This window comes from Urocampus carinirostris, chromosome 7 (genome assembly GCF_059441175.1).
Source record: "Urocampus carinirostris isolate Australia breed hairy pipefish chromosome 7, RoL_Ucar_1.0, whole genome shotgun sequence".
Lineage (NCBI taxonomy): Eukaryota > Metazoa > Chordata > Actinopteri > Syngnathiformes > Syngnathidae > Urocampus > Urocampus carinirostris.
In genome coordinates, this window is record NC_142355.1 from 3,466,926 (window position 1) to 3,488,786 (window position 21,861).

General features: G+C 41.1%; 1 protein-coding gene and 1 pseudogene across 1 annotated transcript in view; both read left to right on the top strand.

The window, feature by feature from the left end:
- Positions 1 to 2,951: 2,951 nt before the first annotated feature.
- The window catches only part of furinb (furin (paired basic amino acid cleaving enzyme) b), a 139,927-nt gene continuing 121,017 nt past the window's right edge, over positions 2,952 to 21,861 (top strand). Inside the window, exons 1-2 of the mRNA XM_088339547.1 lie at positions 2,952 to 3,568; positions 12,368 to 12,639. Coding sequence (XP_088195673.1) covers positions 12,466 to 12,639 — 174 coding nt within the window. The 5' untranslated portion in view covers positions 2,952 to 3,568; positions 12,368 to 12,465. The remainder of the gene's footprint in view (positions 3,569 to 12,367; positions 12,640 to 21,861) is intronic.
- Positions 19,929 to 20,045, top strand: LOC148362118 (U2 spliceosomal RNA; annotated as a pseudogene).

A 21,861-nucleotide genomic window follows, 5' to 3' on the forward strand; every position in this document is an offset into this window, starting at 1 on the left:
GTGTTTTATAGCGCCCTCTACCACACTGACTGACTTTATTTCACTGTAGTTTATACATGCATCCGCATGATGACGCTATAACACTGTAGAGCAACGGGAGGAAGAATTTTGTTGAGTGAAAATACATTTGCAGACAGACGGACGGACGGACGGACAGACAGACAGATTTGGCATCATCAAAAAGTTGCATAAAATGTACATCCAGGGTGGGTAGGGTTACTTTAACTTGATTACTTTCAATTACTTTTGGATTACTCCAATACCAAATATGCTCATAAAAGACAAAAGAAACTAAATATGAATAAAATGACTAAATTTTGTGCAGGCTTGGGGAGTAACGGAATCTATCTATCTATCTATCTATCTATCTATCTATCTACCTTGGTCATATCCCTCAAGAGGGGTGACCGACAGCAAGACACACACATACAATAACAAAGAAAATAAAAGGGAAATAAATAGCAAAGAAAACACACAAAAATATTTGGACCATGGCCAACCCAATTGCCCAAACACCCAAACAAGTTAGGCACCTATTACAATGTCACTCGTTATGAGCGAGTGAGTTGTCTGTCCCCGTGTGTCCTGCGATTGGCTGGCAACCAGTTCAGGGTGTCCCCTGCCCACTGCCCGATGATTGCTGGGATGGGCTCCAGCACCCCCGCGACCCTACTGAGGATAAGCGGTGTAGCTAAGAGAGAGAGAGAGAGAGAGAGAGAGAGATCCATCCATCTATGTAACTATGCGCTGCTGTACCAGAGTCAGATAGATAGATAGATAGATAGATAGATAGATAGATAGATGTCTAGATAGATAGATAGCTTTATTCAGTATATTACCAACATGAATTTAATGCAGAAAATGAATGAATAATTTGAATAAGAAATTTCTACTTAATTCTATTTGCATGTATTTTTTCTTTTTACAGTGAACGTCCAAGCTACTTCATTTTTTGAACTTTTTTTATGATAAACCTCATTCATGTCGAGCAACTCAGTATCTCACAGCAAAATGTTCATTAACAATATATATGATATAACGAAACACATGTACTACATAAATAAACACGTTTGAAAAAAAAATATGGTGTAAAACTATTTTGTATTTTGTAAGGGAAAATACGACAGTTTGTAAGGGCATGGAGCCCTGGAGCGCGACAAGTATGAAATAATGAACGAATAAATGCCGAGGTAGCTCAGTTGCAACAAGACCGATTCCTGATGGAGCCTTAACAAGAAAGATAACCACACAAAAAAAAACATTAAAGCTTTCATTCATCCACATTTTAACGTGACATTAATGTGCAGTGGAAAAATATATTCACTGGAACCTCGCTAGTTCGCGGTTCCACGGGTTCAGAGCTTCGCCGGTCTAAAAAATATTCAAAAATAAAAATATCAAAATATATTCAAAAAATAATGATAATGAAAAATGTTAAATTCAAATTAGAAATTACATTATTTTACAAAATTTGAAAACAAAATATTCAATTAGAATTAGTAATTGCATCATTTCACAAAATTTCAAAACACAAAGAAATGCATGTACAGTAATAATGAAAAATATTAAATTAAAATTAGAAATTACATTATTTTACCAAATTTGAAAACAAAATATTCAATTAGAATTAGTAATTGCATCATTTCACAAAATTTCAAAACACAAAGAAATGCACGTACAGTAATAATGAAAAATCTTAAATTAAAATTAGAAATTACATTATTTTACCAAATTTGAAAACAAAATATTCAATTAGAATTAGTAATTGCATCATTTTACAAAATGTTAAAGCACAAAGAAATGCACGTACAGTAATAATGAAAAATATTAAATTAAAATTAGAAATTACATTATTTTACAAAATTTAAAAACAAAGTATTGAATAGAAATATAAATAGAAATTATAAATGTTAATTTGTTGCGCAAAACGACGGACTAATTATGTTAGCTAATTGTAGTGTTTGCCTGTTTTTGAAAGCTGATAACGATAATAGAATAGAATAGAATAGAACATACCTTTATTGTCATTGTTACAACATGGGATATATTGTGACAACGAAATTGGACGTGGCACTCCAGTTCCACATTTTACAGTGAGGATAAGGAAAACAAAGAGAAAAAGGAACAAAGTAGATGTTTTAACTGTCTTTGTTGTATAGGCTTTGTTTCCCTCCGAAGGGAGGGTGAATGAGGGGGTGAGGGACAGACAGAGATGGGCGGATCCAACTAGATGTTTGATCTTACTGTACACACGGTCCAGTTTTTTTTCCCTAATTGCTCAGTCCACGTGTTGAATTAATTTGGCAAGTACAGTCCTTAAACATGCCCGATTAAAGTCGCCGGCGACGATAAAAGCTCCGTTGTTCGTTGTAATTGGTTGTTCGTAAGTAAATTGTTCGGTAGAACAGTGTTCTAGACCAGACCTGGGCACTCTGGTCCTGGAGGGCCTTATGTTCTGCATGATTTTTGAGGTTTCTCTGATCCAATACAGGTGATTCCAATCACCAGTATCGTTAACGAGCACTTGCTAGCTTGCTAACGAGGTTATAATTTGTATCACCTGAGTTAAAGAAGAGCAAACTTCAAAATCTGGCAGGACGTATGACCCTCCAGGACCGGAGTGCCCAGGTCTGTTCTAGACCCTCAATTGTTATGGTAAACAGACAACATATTTTACAGGGTTTTTTTTTTTTTTGTTATAACATGAATTTCACTCTCTCTCTCTCTCTCTCTCTCTCTCTTTATCCGTATTCTATATGGTGTACTGTATACAGGGGGCGTATACTGTATACCTGTATACGTTTTTCTAAGCATTTTTGAAGGGACGCTGCTACTTCACGGATTTTCCGTTTTCGCGGGTGGTCTCGGTCCCCTTTAACCGCGATAACCGAGGGATTACTGTATGTACATATCTAGCCCCGCCCCTCACAACCAACAATTAAGGTAACAGCAATGGAGCTGCAACGAAGGCATTTCAGGGACAAAGAAGCATCTTTTTTCAAGTCGCCAGTCAACATGACGCCCAAAATGCTCGTTGTAGCGTTTTGTTAGTGAACGATAACCAACAAGCTTTTGTGATTTTGTGTCCAAAGCGGCGTGAAATGGAAGAAAGAACCTCTTTCCGAGGAAGTCGCCCGGCGAAATAACATAACGGCAAGTTGCACAACAAGCTAGCTTTTGATATCATCCAAAGAGGGTGAATCATGAATTCATGTGTTCATATTTGACGAAAAGTTGAAGGACAAACTGGGGAGAGGATGGAATCCCCCGCCCGCCTGGTGATGGAGAGGCGTGACGTCTTAACGTTTTGTTTTCGTCAAACTCCGAGTAAAACGTGTTCCCCGCTGGGTAGGTCGAGTGGCAAAGTGGGCGAGAGCAACTGAAGCAGAAAAGATCGTTTCTATTATCGCTTGAAGTCGCAAAACCATCTTACCCAGTCAGGTGTATTCGCAACCGGGCGATGTGGTCCAGTGGAGGTGCAGGTGGATCTCGTTTTTTAGGGGACTGAAATATTAGGACCACAATGGATCCGCTTTCCGCGGCGCCTCCTTTCTGAACTTCGTTTGAGGTGAGACGTTTTTGCTCGTTATTGTAAAGATTTATTTTTCCATTCCATGCCGTCAATCTCAGATTTTGTGTCTTTATTTGCCTATCACGTCCTCGCTTTATCATACCGGTCAAGATCGAGGGCTCCATGCCCTTACAAACTGTCGTATTTTCCCGTACAAAATACAAAATAATCTTACACCATATTTTTTTTTTCCAAACGTGTTTATTTATGTAGTTTAATACACTATATTGTACATGTGTTTTGTTCTATCATATATATTCTTAATTAACATTTTATTGTGAGACAATGAGTTGCTCGACATGAATGAGGTTTATTATAAAAAGAGTTCAAGAATGAAATAATAATAATAATAATAATAATAATTTACTTGTATTGTCATTCTTTGTAACAATGTACACAGAACGAAATGTCGATACACCTGACCCGTATGCAGCCGCAGCCAAACAGTAGCTTGGACATTCACTGTAGAAGGAAAAAATACATGCAAATATAATTAAGTAGAATTTTCTTATTACAATCATAAATTAATTTTCTGCATTAAATCATTGTTGGTAATCATCATCATCATCATCATCATCAGCTGCACCGCTTATCCCCAGTAGGGTCGCGGGGGTGCTGGAGCCCATCCCAGCAATCATCGGGCAGTGGGCAGGGGACACCCTGAACTGGTTCCCAGCAATTGCAGGGCACACAGGGACAGACGCCCTCGCCCCCTCATTCACACCTAGGGACAATTTGGACCGGCCAATAAACCTGACATGACATCTTTTTGGAATGTGGGAGGAAACCGGAGTGCCCGGAGGAAACCCACGCAAGCACGGGGAGAACATACAAACTCCGCACAGGAAGTCCGGTAGCTGGATTTGAACCCACACAGGAGGTTCCCTAGACCTTAGAACTGTGCCGCACATGCGCTAACCACTGCGCGCCCCGTGCTGCCCCCATATACTACATTATATACAGGTACTAACCACAAACCTGTCTTTTTTCATTTTCTCCTTTTACACTTCCTTTTTTTCTTAACTTCTTTATCTATCCATCTACCTTGGTCATATGCCTCATTAGGGGTGACCGACAGCAAGACAAACTCATACAATAACAAAGAAAATAAAAAAGGGGGGAAAAAAATCGCAAAAACACGCACAAACATTTTTGGACCATGGTCAACCCAATTGCCCAAACACCAAACAAGTTGGGGACATCCGCACAGAAGTTGGTCATGCTTTTGTCCCTCCAGATGAAAACAGGACACAAGAAAGCGGCCACGTCAGGGTGACAAAACACACTCTTTGTTCAACAGCCGGACCCGACAACTTTCACTGTTTTACCCCTGCCGCATCATACAGGTGCCCTGCCCATCCCTTAGAACGCGTCCAAATTTTCCATTATCCTTTTACAACAAACTTCTTTTTACAACATAATAATTCGTAATATAACGCATCAAAGCAAGTGAGCCGTTTGAGAGCCGGCTTTCTTTAATGAGTTGAACCGAAAAAGCCGGTTCACTAAAACGAGACGGACTTCCTTTCACTACACAACTAGCACGGAATGATGCATGATGGGAAATCCCCAGGCGGCAGACACATGCGCACAGTAGCATCAGACCGCTCGCTTCATTTGCAACGGAAAAAAAACACACCGAGATAGAGGCTACCGCGGCGAACTGGTTCGACTTGATTTATTTGCCGTTTGGTGATAGTCGGTGTATACCGGATGGTACCCATAATTGACAAATTAGCGTTTTTCCATACAGATTTTCCTTTACATCTTACACGTCTTAAAATGAATAATAGACATACTTTGTACGGCAAAAATGTACCGGTAGACAGGTATGAATACCTATCTATCTGACTTTGTTTTTAGTGTATTCAGATTGAAAATTATTTTTTATATCCGGGCAGCACGGCGGCGCAGTGGTTAGCGCATGTGCGGCACAGTTCAAGTCATGGGAACCTCCTACGTGGGTTCAAATCCAGCTCCAGACTTCCTGTGCGGAGTTTGTATGTTCTCCCCGTGCTTGCGTGGGTTTCCTCCGGGCACTCCGGTTTCCTCCCACATTCCAAAAACATGCATTTCAGGTGAATTGGCCGGTCCAAATTGTCCCTAGGTGTGAATGAGCGAGTGAGTTGTCTGTCCCCGTGTGCCCTGCGATTGGCTGGCAACCAGTTCAGGGTGTCCGCTGCCCACTGCCCGATGATTGCTGGGATGGGCTCCAGCACCCCCGCGACCCTACTGAGAATAAGCGGTGCAGCTAATGAGATATGAGATGAGATCTTGACTGCCTTTTTTAAAATTTTTTTTGCTATTGAAATGCGCCCTCAATTGCCAAAGTTTCGAACAATTGTTCCACCATAAACCTCTGCATTCTTTTAGGAGGGCAGCCCAAATCACTTGTGGGTGTTAAGCTTTGGCTTGGGTGCATCCTGAAATAGAACTCTAGTGCTGGTTATGTTGTTTTACCAACTCTAGTGTAAGTCCGCCTTCTAAGCGAGCATGCTCCATTTTTACCATCATTATTCGCATGCCTATTAGACTCAAAATAAAAAAAAGGAGTGTACACTTAATAAAAGAATGCAACACGGTATCATCATTATTTTGTATTTTAATTCGTTAAAAATTCTGCAACACCAGATTTTGGTGGTATTTTAAAAAAACGCCGTATTTGAGTTGCTCTTTCAAGCCTCTTTCAGTCGGAACAATAAAGAGAATCACCAATGCTTCACTTCTTCATGAGTGATCCGCACATAAATAGAACAAGTCTGTTGTTCTGTAAGACAGTACAGCCTAGAGATTTGCACGTTTGAGCTATAGCACATTTCTTTGTTATAATGCTCAATATTTTTCAGACTAATTCCCATTTCACATTCACATCCTATATACTCTTAACCAAACGAGGTTTTATTGACTGGTATATAATGACTTTTAGACCTTGTATCATCAAAAATCTCTGATCGTTTGAGTGTCCTTACTTCCAAAAATAGGATTTAGCAGTGCCATTTCACGAAACAGAGCGGGAAACAGGAAAAAGGAACCCATTCGCGTAGACGTACTCACAATTTATTGGGGGAAGGATGAGGAGGGTGCGCACACTCGATCCGGGGATCGATGGTCGCGGAGTGGATTAGAAATCCAAACAAAAGAAAAGTTGTCAAAAAAAACAAACAAACTGATCATACCAAAAACAAAACAGGTTCAAATACGGACAGATTCACAGAACTAGCTATTTAACAGGTTTTAAGAGAAGTCTCACGAAGTTTAACCAGGTTTAACAAGCGTTCCAACAACGCACAGTACAAAGGAGCGTGCTTAAGTACTCCAAGAGCAATCAGTCCAATGCGTCTCAGCCGGTGACAAGGGACGGGGCCAGCTGGGCACCATGACAACCGTGCAGGACATGACAATTTCATATGGAGTATTTTGAATGATCTGTCTAGATCAGGTGTCGGCAACCTTTTCGGTGTGGAGTGCCACTTTCAAATTTCCTTGTAAATCAGTGTGCCAAACCAAGATTAAAGACATTTTTTCGATATCCAACAGAGCTGTCATTGTACACCAGTCGAAATATACAACATGGATATACATTGATATCGTATAACTGACCAATTTATCTTCCACTATTCTTGTTCATCGATAAACTAAAAAAATAACGTGAGGAACATGTGTAGAAGCCTGTATGTCAGGAAGGACCAGAACAGAGCAGGAGACCCCAGAGCGTTCGTACAATTCTTTATTTGGGGAAGCGTAAGGGTTAGCGGGAGACGTGATCAATCGTAGCGTGGGACGGAGGCAGGTCGAGTTTACCAGGACTGAAGAGAAGATCGTAGCGTGGGACGAAAGCAGGTCGAATCGGAGGCAGGTCGGATCGGAGGCAGGCAGGCAGAATCAGGTAAACAAGAAGGCACATGTCATCGGGAGAGTCTTACGGGGTACAGAAGTAATCCTCCGACCAAGAGTTCTCTGCGTAACTCGTTTAAAAAGGGAGCATTAACCAATCAGGAAGCACATTCCAGCGCGCCACATGATTACCCCAGGTGGCTCCACTTGGGTAATCATGACACTGTAGCCATCCATGACTTCAACTTTTGACCACAAGAATCAACCACTCTTCATCAATAATGAACTACAATCAAAAACAAGTGATATAGACAGCTACCATACCATTCATCAATGAAATCTTATTGCAGAAAATATCAAAACTTGAAATAATAGTAATAAAGCAGAAGGCAGAAAATAAGTGCAACAGAAATAATAGCTGATTTGGTCGCAGATATAAATGGTTTTCCTTGCTTTGCTATGCAGTGAGCAATGTGATAACTTGCTTCAGTGGTGGTGTTTTTAGCAGTGACAAAGGTTTTTAGGGGCTTTGTTTTTTTTGCCGTACCTGGCAGTGTTTAGTTTACCTCTGAAAAGTGATGAGTCCCGGGGACTCGCATGCTCAAAAATCTATGGGTCCCAAAACTTTATTCCAACATCAAAATAAAAACAGAACAAAAACAATAACTCCACAACAAAATAACGTTACATAATATGTTCGAAAAGGGGTAGTAAAATGCAAATGTTTATATTACCTACCCCTTCATCTTCCCCACCAAATATACCAATGATATAACAACAATTGTAATGATATTAATAATAACAGTTATAAGAATAGCAACAATCACACAAAGTTAACTAGATGCACTATTCCCAATCCCCCGCACCACTCATACCCCACCCTCTTCATCTCTGTATTCCACCAGAAATGTTTTTTTGTATTTATATTTGAACACATGAATAGTTGGACATTGTTTGATCTCGTCTTGCAAACCCTTCCAAAGCTTGACTCCACACACAGACACACACATACTTTTCCTGGTGGTTCTCACCTTTGGGATTATGAATTCACTACAGCCCCTTAAGTTATCGAATGGATAATTTATGGATGTTTTCTGTAACTATGTTTTTGTTTACCTTAAATAGCAGTTGTGCAGTGAAACATTTTCCTAAATCAATTAATTTTAATAATTTGCAAGGATAAAATATTAGTATGGTTTCGATATCCTACCATGTGTATGGTTCTAATTGCATGTTTTTGGAGGATAAAAAAGGGCTGTAGTGAAATTTTGTAATTATTGCCCCAGACTTCTGCACAATATGTTAAGTATGGTAGAACTAGAAACCAAAAAAAGAAATATAATGCATTATAGTTTAAAAGGAATTTGGCTTTATTAATTATCGAAATGCTTTTAGATACTTTAGTTTGTATGTGTCTCATGTGTGTTTTCCAGCTTAATTTATTGTCTATTATGACCCCTAAGAACTTAATTTCTGATACAGCGTCTATTCCCTGTTTCCTGCTTGATACTATGTGAACTAAAACAGCACATATTCTGTGTGCCGTGTGCAAGAGGAAGTCTTATTTTTGCTTAATGAACTATACTACGTGGTTGAAATTTAAGCAGGATAGCAACTATCCGACTTTGGTTTCTTCCAATTATTTTTCAAGGTTACAAAATTCATTCATCCAAAATAAAATTGAGTAATTTCATTTATTTTATGTATATTTGGTCTTTTATTAGCATTTTTGGTATTGGTTTTATCCTAAATTAATTAAAAGTATTCAAGTTACATTACTGCAATATTATGGTATATTTGGATTACTGATTACTTTTTCAACGGGTAAGTAGTAACTGTATCGGATTACATTTTTAAAGTACCCACCCATCCTGGTCGGATGTCAAGTTGGGGCTGTCAGTGTTCTCGTTTGCCCGTGTCCCTGCGTCCTAGACGCATTTTTTTTGCTGGGGACGCATCGTGTCAAATCAACGTGCGTCCCCGGGACGCAACTTTTTTGACACCAAATTGTCATTATCATTTTTTAACAAAGATTTACCGCACTCCAAACTTTTCGTCAGGCAGGTCCACCATTGTTGTTTTGGTCTCGCAGTTGGAGTTTTCGTCTGCACGCCGATCTCGAGTTCGAGTTGAGGAGTGAAAGTCCGTTTCTTTTTAGAGAACCGGCTTTTTCGGCTCAACTCATTAAAGAGCCGGCTCTCAAACGGCTCACTTGCTTTGATGATTGATATTACGAATGATTATGTTGTATAAAGAAGTAAAGAAAAAAAGGAAGTATTCAAGGAGAAAATGAAAAAAGACAGGTTTGTGGTGATCCCTTTTAATCAGTATATTACCAACAAAAATTTAATGCAGAAAATGAATTCATAATTTAAATAAGAAAATTCTACTTTTATATTTGCATGTATTTTTTCCTTCTACAGTGAACGTCCAAGCAACTTTATTTTTGAACTTTCTTTTATAATAAAACTCATTCATGTCGAGCAACTCAGTGTGTCACAACAAAATGTTCATTAACAATATATAAAATGCACCGGAAAAAACATGTACAATATAACATGTTAAACTACATAAATAAACATTTTTGAAAAAAACGATTTTTTTGTATTTTGTAAGGGAAAATACGACAGTTTGTAAGGGCATGGAGCACACTAAATTTTGGGGGACCCATAGATCTCTGTTGGGACCCATAGATTTTTGAGCATGCGAGTCCCCGGGACCCATCACTTTTCACAGGTAAAACGAACACTGGGCTGTACAATATTTTGTGCTCCAGGATTTGTGTCACAAACATTCAAATGGGTCTGACTGCAGGTAAATCCAATTGTCTATGAATTTATTCCACAATTTTGGAGTCACTGCCAACAGTACTCACTTTTGTGGAGACGCTCATAGATTTACCCCATAAAAATGTTTTTAAGCACGCTCTGCTCTGTAAATTGTATGCAGTTTCCAATTATTTTTAGCCTGTCTTAGAGAATTTGCAGCGTTGAAACTACTGATCTCTTGTTCTTACTTATACTTTCATTCTACTTTTGGCTCAGGTTGTTTTTCTCAGCAAGAGAAATTAGTGGATGCAGTTAGTCACTAAAGTAACGGACCGTGTTGATATTTAAAGCATTGGTCTGCTTAGCCCAGGCGTGTCCAAAGTCCGGTCGGGGGGTCAGTCACGGCCAATGATCAAATTTTTACTGGTCCGCGGCCTCTGTCATAAAATTAATAACATGTGGCCCACCAGTAATGTTGACCGCATTTTAGAATAGATTTGTATTTAAAAAAAAAAAAGCACGGCGGCGCAGTGGTTTGCGCGTGTGCGGCACAGTTCTGAGGTCGTGGGAACCTCCTGAGTGGGTTCAAATCCAGCTCCCGGCCTTACTGTGCGGAGTTTGTATGTTCTCCCCGTGCTTGCGTGGGTTTCCTCCGGGCACTCCGGTTTCCTCCCACATTCCAAAAACATGCATTTCAGGTGAATTGGCCAAATTGTCCCTAGGTGTGACTGAGCAAGTGAGTTGTCTGTCCCCGTGTGCCCTGCGATTGGCTGGCAACTAGTCCAGTGTGTCCCCTGCCCACTGCCCGATGATGGCTGGGATGGGGTCCAACATCCCCGCGACCCTACTGAGGATAAACGGTGCAGCTGATGAGATGAGATGAGAGATGAGAGATGAATAATTTTACCAGATAATGGCAGTAACTCTTTGGCCAATATTAGCCCACCCTAATTCTGACATGGTGACTGTGAACAAAAAGCGAACTGGGAGCAAGCACTGTGAAAATGTGAAGCAACTGGAAGCTGTTTTAATGGCACAGCAGCACTTCTTCACGAGACCATAAGAGTCAAATGAGAATGCTACAAAGGCATGCTACGAGTTGGCGACGCTGTTAGCCAAGCTATGTCAACCTTTCACAATGGTTGAATTTATTAAAGACTGTATAAAGAATTCCAGGCTGACTAGACCACCCTCACATATTTTCAGCTTACCAAATCTGGCCTGCTTTCTGAAACATTTGGACATAGCCTATTCCTATAAATGGCACCCAACGTTTGAGTGCCCCCTGACTGTTGTGTGCTGTCAATAGCCCTCACAAATGTACTGACTGCAATAAAACCTGGTCTTGAATAGGCCAAAGAGTCTGATCAAGGGCAGATTCCCATTTTATTGGAAGAGGTGGATACTTAGCCAACCACAAAATGGTGTTTCTTCTCCCAATTTTTTTTTTTAAATTTTGCATTTAAATTGTTTTTTCCTCATTGATGAAAAAATATGTTGTAATCATTTTAATCTGTTTTATTTTACAATTGGCATGCGCAAACAAATATCCAGTAAGAATAATGTTGAGGCTTTCAAAGACCATTTAGAATGTCTGAGGATTTTGAATTATTTAATCAAAGATCAGTGAAACTGTCACGGACCAGGAACGGAGACGGCACCCAGTAGCGTTCGTTTTACTCAGTTTTATTAATAAAGAAACAGTGAGAAAACAGGTCTATGGCCAGGACGAGGGGAGCAAAACAGAAACAGGTCCAGAAAAAGGTCGGCAACAGATATCAGGCAGGAAAACAGGGCAGGATAATGTCGAAGCAAACAAAAGCTTGCCCAGCTGAGAGCATAGGTTTGCAGATGGTCTGACGGGTTCCTTTCGGAATACGGGAGTTTAAAAAGAGTCAGCCAATCAGGTCCCGTGGCTGTTGGCGCCAACGGGGCAGCCACAGGTGCCTCGAATCAGTAATCATGACAGACCCTGTCAACCCTGAGACTGTGGGGCTACGCGTTAACCACTGAGCTTCTGCTCTTCATATTTAATCAATTTTATGGTATGAGATACCAATGACTATGACCCAATAAATATTGACGACGTGTTTGTCGAGTATTTTGTTTTGCGCGAGTAGGTCTTTTAACCCCGAAGGACACCATTAAAAAAGCGTTTGTCTTCATAACTTGATCTGTCTTCTGTCCTCTCTAGGCCACTGTTCTACTTTACTGCCACAAGGGAGTCCAGTTCCAATTTGCCAGTGACGCAGAGATAGAGACGCCGATATACTGCCCAGGGTTCTACTTTTCATGGATGCTGCGGTGTCTCTGCTGCAATGGTGGACAGTACTTGTCCTGACAGCAGAACCCAAGTGGATTGATACTGCAGAGGTGTTCACCAATGCTTGGGCTGTTCAGATTAATGGAGGCCCTGAGGAGGCGGATCGCATCGCAAAGGAACATGGTTTTATCAACCACGGAAATGTGAGTTAGACATTCGATATACTGTATGTGTGTGTGTGTCCTAACGCTTGCTGTCAAGATGTTGCTGTCGTATGAGATGATTCTGACACTCCATGCGACGCTACTTAAATCGTTGTTGGAATCCCTTTTGCACCAATAATGCACTACCATCTCTGTGACTTTCTTTTTTGCTTGTCATTATTACACAATCCTTTTTTTTAAAACAAAGATTTACCGCACTCCAAACTTTTCGTCAGGCAGATCCGCCATTGTTGTTTTGGTCTTGATAAAATGTTATTTTCTTATGTCTTTTACTGTGTTAATGCTAAGTAACGAGCTCAATTTTTATTTAAACGATCGCATTAAAGGTGAGGTGGGTCGATTAAAAGTTGAAAGTTAAATATTTTCTCTTTTATATATGTGTTAACAGTGGCCAACTGAGTTTATAGAGTGCCTATGATTTCTTTTTCTATCACGCTTATCTGCTCTTAATTTTATTAAAGCTGTTCTGGCCGCGGTACACATTCGGTACACACCGTGCTCTTCATCGCAGTTTTTGTCACGATTGACCATTGCCCTCACCTGTGCCCGCTCGTTTGGCGCCACCTGCTGCTCGTTGCCTGATTGGTTCCCCTCCTAATTAAACTCTCATTCACTCCTTGTCAGTCCGTCAAGGAACCTCCGCACTTGCAAGGCAAGCATTTTGACTCTGGGTACCGTTCTGTTCCCGAACTATCCTGTATCCGGGATCGTTCCCATATCCTGTATCGATCCCTGATCCAAGCTCTGTCATCCTTTATCCAGTATCGATCCCGTCATTCCCGTCCTGTCCAGTATCCTGCTTGTTATTGATTCCGTCTGTCCTGTATCCTGTATCGATCCCTGATCCAAGCCCCATTATCCTGTACCCCAATGTTTTTCAACCAGTGCGCCGGGGCACACTAGTGTCCTGTGTGCCGCAGGAAATTTCCCAATATTATCTTTCCATAAAAAAAAGCATGCCATTGTCCAGTATATTTCCTTTTATTTCAGTGGTCAGCCAAAAAACATTTAACATTCATCTACCCGGCAGCAGTTTCCTATTCTTTTTATATATTTATTGTGAGGTAGACAGGGAAATGTTATTGATAACTTATTTTGTTTGATGAAGCTGTTCAAGATTGGACTCCAATAGAAATAATACAATGATTCAGTGTGAAAATATTGCTTTTAATTGTACTTATTTGGATTGATAATTTCTTGTTTGAAAAAAAAAAACTGAAAAAGTTAATGTAATAAAATAAAAAGTCAATGTACTCACGGGATCGGAGCGTGTTCGGAATGCGGAAGTGGATCCTCCGGAGCGGGAGATCGTACTGACGACTTGTTAGTAGGGACAGGAGATCAGACGTGGTTGGTGGTCAAAAACGTGTCTTAGCCGGAGACAAACGGGGAACCGGGAACAGACGAGTGGGATACGGGTGACAAAACAGGACAGACGGTAGTCAGAATCAAAAGTGCTTGCCTTGTGTAAACAGAGGTTCGCTGACGGACTGACAAACGGCAAGGGAGAGCACTGAGCTTAAATAGGAGAGGGAACCAATCAGGTAACCAGCAGCAGCTAGCGCCAAACGAGCGGGCACGGGTGAGTGTAATGAGTAATCATGACAAATTCATTAAAATTTGAAAAAACTAATTAGCGTAACTGGGAAGTCAGAGAGTGTAACTTGATTTCATCTCAGGTTTTGGACATGCTTGGACCAACTAGAATACAAAAAAAGCCCCCCAAAGGATCAAAGCTTCATAATATGATTCAATTACTTTTGTTGAATCAAATGATCACAGGTTTAGTTGAGCTTGTCAAAATGTCACAGACCAGAAACAGACACAGGACCCAATAGCGCTCGTTTTCTCTGTTCTTATTAATAAAGAGGGAGAGCAGGGTTTGCTTCCACGATCCGATGGTTGACGGACAAGAGGAGCAGGAGATGCGGTAGTGGCACTTCTGTTTCTAGCGAGGAAGGTCAAAGACAGGCGGGAATTTCAAGTCGTTAGGCGGGACTGCAGAGCAAGGGCGGAGTCGAGTTCGGAAACAAGGTCGGCAACAGGAGTCAGGCAGGTTGCGGGGTAAAATACAGTAGATCGGATAACGGGCAGGCAGAACGAGGCAGAGTCAGGTCCGGAAACAGGTTGGCATCGAGGATCAGGCAGGGAAAAGCAGGGCAGGAACAGAGTCGGACGAAAAGGCTTACTGAGCTGGGAGCAACGGTTCGCATAACGATCTGACAGGGATCTCTTGGAAGTCGGGGGTTTAAAAGGAATTCAACAGCCAATCAGCTGTTCAGGCTGTTGGCGCCAATTAAGCAGTCGCAGGTGCTCTAAATCGGCAATCATGACACAAAATCCTAGTTAAACAAATTTGGATTATCATTGGTGTGAACTCCAGAGGTTTCCTGGTTTCCTGTAAATAACATTTTTAGCCGTTTATCTACATTAAAAAAAGCAACAAAATAATATACTGGTCTTGTGATAGATTGTTATTTTTAAAAATGATCATGGTACAAGTTTCCCTACCATGTTGGAGCTTGTTCTTTTCAGCAATGGCTACTGGATTTGACCATGATTTATTATAGAGTGTGTCCTGCTGGATAGAGCGGTGTGAAATATGCTGCTTGAAGAACAGCCAATGTACTGAGCAACCGAGAAGACAAACACATACCTGTCAACCTGTACGTTTTTGCCGTACAAGAAAATCCGTACGGAAAAACGCAAATTTGTCAATGATGGGTACCATCCGGTATACACCGACTATCACCAAACGGCAAATCAATCAAGTCAAACGAGTTCGCCGCGGTAGCCTCTATCTCGGTATCGTTTTTTCATCGCAAACAAAGCGAGCGGTTTGATGCTACTGTGCGCCTGCGTCTGCCGCCTGGGGATTTCCCATCATGCATCATTCTGTGGTAGTTGTGTAGTGAAAGGAAGTCCGTCTCTTTAGAGAACCGGCTTTTTCGGCTCAACTCATTAAAGAGAGCCGGCTCTCAAACGACTCACTTGCTTTGATGCATTATATTACGAATTATTATATTGTAGAAATAAGTTAAGAAAAAAATGAAGTATAAAGGCGAAAATGAAAAAAGACAGGTTTGAGGTTATCCCTTTAATCAGTATAATACCAACAATAATTGAATGCAGAAAATGAATTAATAATTTAAATAAGAAAATTCTACTTAATTATATTTGCATGTATTTTTTCCTTCTACAGTGAACGTCCAAGCGACTTCATTTTTGAACTTTTTTTTATAATAAACCTCATTCATGTCGAGCAACTCAGTATCTCACAACAAAATATTAATGAACAATATATATGATATAACGAAACACATGTACAATATAACATGTTAAATTACATAAATAAACACGTTTGATAAAAAAATATGATGTAAGATTTTTTTTTTATTTTGTAAGGAAAAATATAACATAATATATAATAATTTACTTTTATTGTCATTCTTTGTAACCATTGCCACAGAACGAAATGTCGATACACCTGACCCAAACTGTTAAACTGTAGCGAGCCGATGCAGCCGCAGCCAAACAGGGCGCAGCCATATTAGTCATTAGGTGACCAAACCCCCCAATTCCAACCCTTAATGCCGAGCGCCAAGCAGGGAGGCAATGAGTACCAATGTTGTAAGTCTTAGGTATGACTCGGCCGAGGCTTGAACCGGCGACCTCCCAGTCACTGAGCGGGCGCCCTACCATCTAGGCTACCGAGCTGGTAATATGAGTTTGTAAGGGCATGGAGCCGTGGAGGTTGACAGGTATGCAAACAAGAGTTTGTTTTTCCCACTATTCCCTTCTGCGGGCGAATAAAACTCCGTTCTTTCCTGTCTATAATCTAATTACATATCTGACAATGTATAACTATCGTACTGACCTAATGCAGCCAGGTTAACTTTTTTGCCGGCACTATTATTTAGAGGTTCACAAACAAGTGTTATTTTAGTTATGGCCAATGAGAGAAGATGCTACAAACAGTAGATACAGTATAATATGCAGAATATGCAGTGTTCATTTTACCTGTGAAAAGTGATGAGTCCCGGGGACTCGCATGCTCAAAAATCGATGTGTCCCAACAGAGATCTATGGCTCCCCAAAATTTCGTGTTGTCGAGGTTGAAATTGTAAATCGGCGACAAATATATAATAAAAATCTATATATATATTTATTCATCTATCCATCCATGGTTAGCGCATGTGCGGCACAGTTCTGAGGTCGTGGGAACCTCCTGCGTGGGTTCAAATCCAGCTCCCGACCTTACTGTGCGGAGTTTGTATGTTCTCCCCGTGCTTGCGTGGGTTTCCTCCGGGCACTCCGATTTCCTCCCACATTCCAAAGACATTTCAGGTGAATTGGCCGGTCCAAATTGTCCCTATGTATGACTGAGCGAGTGAGTTGTCTGTCCCCGTGTGCCCTGCGATTGGCTGGCAACCAGTTCAGGGTGTCCCCTGCCCACTGCCCGATGACTGCTGAGATGGGCTCCAGCACCCCAGCGACCCTACTGAGGATAAGCGGTGCGGCTGATGAGATGAGATGAGATATATTTATTCAGTTTTAATCATCAAATTATTAATTCATTTTCGGCTTTAAATTATTGTTGGTAATATACCGATTAAAGGGATAACCACAAACCTGTCTTTTTTTCATTTTCTCCTTTTATACTTTCTTTTTTTCTTAATTTCTTTATACAACATAATCATTCGTAATATAATGCATCAAAGTAAATAAGCCGTTTGAGAGCCGGCTCTCTTGAATGAGTTGAGCCGAAAGAGCCGGTTCTCTAAAAAGAAACGGACTTTCACTACACAACTCGAACTGGAGATCGGCGTGCAGACGAACCGCGAGACAAAAACAACAATGACGGATCTGCCTCACAGTTGTTTGGAGTGCGGTAAATCTTTGTTAAATAATGATAATGACAATTTTGTGTCAAAAAAGTTGCGTCCCAAGGACGCACGTTGATTTGAGACTATGCATCCCCAGCAAAAATGATGCGTCTAGGACGCAGGGACGCGGGCAAACTAGAACACTGAATGTTTTAACGCCGTGATGACACAGCAAGGGTTATGTCGGGGAATCTATTCAGCAGGGCTTTTTGAAGCTCAGGATTGAGATTTTAGAAGGTCTTAGTCATATTTCTGTCATTCCCATGGTAGTTTTCCCGGCAGGCCAGAGGGAACTAATGTATAATAGAAGGTAATGGGATTTATTTTTAATGTGATTATGGGATCATCACAAAGCTGATGATTTATTCAATTGTACTCCCTGCCCAGTAATGCTGAAATGCAGCATCGTGTAAGTGGAGTATCGTTCTGCTAATTATAGTTAAGTCAAATTTTGTTTGTAGTTTGTTTGTTAGGGTTGATTAGCGGGCATTTCGGAGTCAATTGTCTCTGATTGGCTCTGTTGCCTTGGTGACAACAGATTCACAGGATTTTGTCTGGGAACAGTAACATGTTTACATATTTGGTTGCAGATTGTTGCTCATTTTTTGCATATGTTTATGTATATGTGTGGTGTTGCCACAGTAGCAGACCGCCTTACCACACAAATGATACCTGGCATTGTCCTTTTCTGTAGTTAGGGCGGGAAAGGTCCAGACCACACTACGGACCATGTCTGCTTGTGTCATTTTAGCCTCTGGTAAGTGTGCGCAAATAGATTCGGCCTTCTCTTCTGCTTGACAGGCAGGATGCGGCAGCAGGCCAGGTAGGAAGAGGCACTAAAATTGTGCCTTTCAGTCAAGACTCAGGCATAAACTTAAGAGAAGGGTCGAGGGTGCTGAGTGAGAGAAAGAAGGGCTGCACTTTCTACATAAAGAAGCAGCGAATTCAAGTAAATAGGCGGGGAAGTGAAGTATTGATCACAGGACAATAGTATCAATCTCATCCAAGTACTTGTGTCGTATCAATAATATCGATATTTGGATCGACCCACCCCATACTACTCACCACTGTTCGCAAGATGTGTTTTTATAAGCCATATGTCTCACTTGTGCCTCAACGCTCTGGGCGCACCTTGGAAAATTACCTTACATGATTTCAAAGTAAGAAAGAGATTTAGAGAGCTGATGGCTAGCTGCATCGGGTAACCTGGACTCCAGCCATGTCTCCGTGAAGATTAAATAAACTCTACTGCATGAATCGGTTTCCCATGAGTTGTAGCTCCGGGTGAACCGTTTAATAGGTAATGGATCTGGCGTTGGTGAGATACAGGCTTGGCAAGGGTGGCTTAAAAGAGTAGTTATGTGGCTTAGGCTTAGCTGATGGCCTCGTTATTGCTTCCTCTCCCAACGCCGCCTCAGTTGCTTCAGGTACCTGATAACAATCCGCGGAGCACCCACTGGTGATCAACGTTTTTTTGCGCTCTTCTGACTTACCTCAGAGTCTGATTTGATGAATGAACTTATTTTCAAAGTAACGAGCCACTTAAGGCTAGCTGTCGCCATGCTTCACAGTTTGTTTTTGCGAAGGTGGACACATTGAGTTGTGCGCCCGCCCACCCTGGCTGTTTGACAGCATACACCAGCCTATCACAGTCACGCCCGTCCAACACATAAAACCTTCCCCAGCTCCCCCCTGCTAGCATTTGCTGTGTGCTGTCTGCTCAGAGCACAATGCAGGATAAGGTGATATCAATGACAATAAAAACAATTAAATTTAAATTTTTGTAACGGCCGCTAGCGGCGCTCGAGTGTTGCTACCATTAACTGCCCTGTCAAAGCTATATTATTATTATTAAAGCTTTGAAAACTCTCTCGGTGTACCGTCTTTCTTTGTAAATATGTGTAACCCATGTACAATATGTATTTGCAACTGTATATGTTTGTAATGTATTTATTTGTATTTATTTTAGACACTTATTCTGATATGTTTTGCACGGGTGAACGAAAAATGAGGGGCGAAACAAACGCGGGGTGCCGAGTTTAAGTGGGGACCGCTAAAGGTGAAGGACAGACAAGGAAAGACGAGGGGGTAAAAAGTCAGTTAAAGAAAAAGGAGTTGCGTGAGTAAATGTGTTCATCTGATATATTTTTCCCACCCTTACCTTTGGAAATATACACTTTTTTCTACTACTTTCAACGGGACCTAGACTCTGCAGGTCTGCATCAAACCTTAAGTACTGGTATCATTTTCCATTAATTTTGCCGGCTGCGATTTTTGGACTGTGGACTTTAATGAAGGACATTGATGCTAGGTCTTTAGCTTGGCGTCGGCTGGTTCTAGGATTGTGCACTATAAGCCCAAGAAAGTCTTGGCCTTTGTGTACTTTCTATGAAGTCACTATCTTTGATTTTTGCATTTCGGAGATGGAATATGAGCTTGCTCTGTCCACTCCACGCATCGGCCCGGTATTGCAGTACCTCCGGGAACGGTGCATTCGCAATGATCGCAGCAAGGCTTTAGGGCTAGGACCTTAGCTTGGCCTTTTGGCTGAGAGTAAGTGTCCCGGCTCCTAGGCTTAGTATCGTATTATGAACTGACCGATAACGGATAATGGATAATGAATAACGAAGATAGATCAATAACCCCTTAAAACCCCACATTTAGTTTCAGTCGCGGGACTTGAAGTCGGGTTTGGGTTAATTTTGTGTTTGTGTTACATGTTTAAATGTGGGCGCATGCGGCTTATATACAGGTGCGGCTTGTGTATGTACCAAATCAATTTTCCTCTTAAAATGTGGTGAGTGCGGCTTATGATCAGGTGCGCTCTGTAGTCGGGAATTTACGGTATTCAAACAAATATCAAATTAACTTTCACAGAACTCTTCTTTCCAACCAAAACTTTTTGTTTTCTCTCCAGTCGTTTTGTGTTTTTATAAATGTTTATGTGCACGGTTCACACACGGATTTATACTCCACAGTATTATGCGGTTCAAAGCACAATAGCTACACTTGCAGTATCTGCTGTCTCTTCCCACGGGACTCTGAAGGAAAAATATGGCCAGACTATCCAGATTAAAGCTGTCAAATCTTTCTATGTTGCAGAAATAGAACTAAAAAAAAAGAGTAATATATTTGAGCTCTTGAAGTTGTACGGTTTTGATTTGATTTTGTCCTCAGTTTACCACTTAAGTCTGTTTCCCTTCTATGTTTTTAATGGAGGTTTAAGTGGTGATGAAGGGGTTGCTTGTTCTAGAGCAGGGGTGTCAAACTCATTTTAATTCGGGGGGCCACACGATAGATTAAACATTCTGTCGGGGGCCGGACTAGTAGATTAAGGAGAAAGAAAAAGAGAGATAAGGAAATAAGAGAAAGAGGGAGGAAAAGGAGAGAGGGCGGGACAAAGAAAGAAAAAGAGAGAGGGGGGAGAGCGTGAGAAACAAAAGAGATAAAAAGAGAAGTCGTGAGAGAGGGGGAAAGAAAGGGAGAGGAAGAAAGAAATCCAAAGAGAAACAGAAAGACAGAAGGAGAGAAAAGAGAAAAGAAAGCGCAAAGGGTAGGAAGAGAGAAAGAGAAAAGGAAAAAAGGAAATTAGAGCAAAATAAGTTAAAAAGACAGAGAGAGAGAAAGAGACAAAGAGCAAAATAGGAAGAGAAAAAGAGAGACAAGGAGAGTGAAAGAGACAGAGTGGGAGAAAACGGGTAGAAAAGAAAGAGAGAGAGAAATAAATACAGGTACAGTGACTTTGTTCAAGGCACCTGGCTTTGGCAACATCAAGTTGACATATTTCAACCTGCAGTTTGTTTTTCTCTTGCGCTTCTCTGGTTGTTGTCCCGCAGGCCGGATTCAATCCCATAGCGGGCTTGATCTGGCCCACGGGCCGCCTATTTGACACCAGCGTTAAAGAGATAGTGGTAATGGATTGTGTACAGTTGGGTAAAAAATATATTATTTGGAGTGTCCATTATAAAGTTTCAATTTAAGACTTTCTGTGTTTGGCGCTTAGAAATATTGTTGTTTTTGTGTGTGTATGTGTGTAATTATTTGTGTTTCCTGAAGGGGGAGTGTGTGATATTGAATGCCTCTTTCTGGTACAAAAACCTTTCTTTCAGTAAAGAATAGAATAGAACATACCTTTATTGTCATTATTACAAAAGCACGGCGGCGCAGTGGTTAGCGCTTGTGCGGCACAGTTCATGTCATAGGAACCTGTCGTGGGTTCAAATCCAGCTCCAGACTTCCTGTGCGGAGTTTGTATGTTCTCCCCGTGCTTGCTTGGGTTTCCTCCGGGCACTCCGGTTTCCTCCCACGTTCCAAA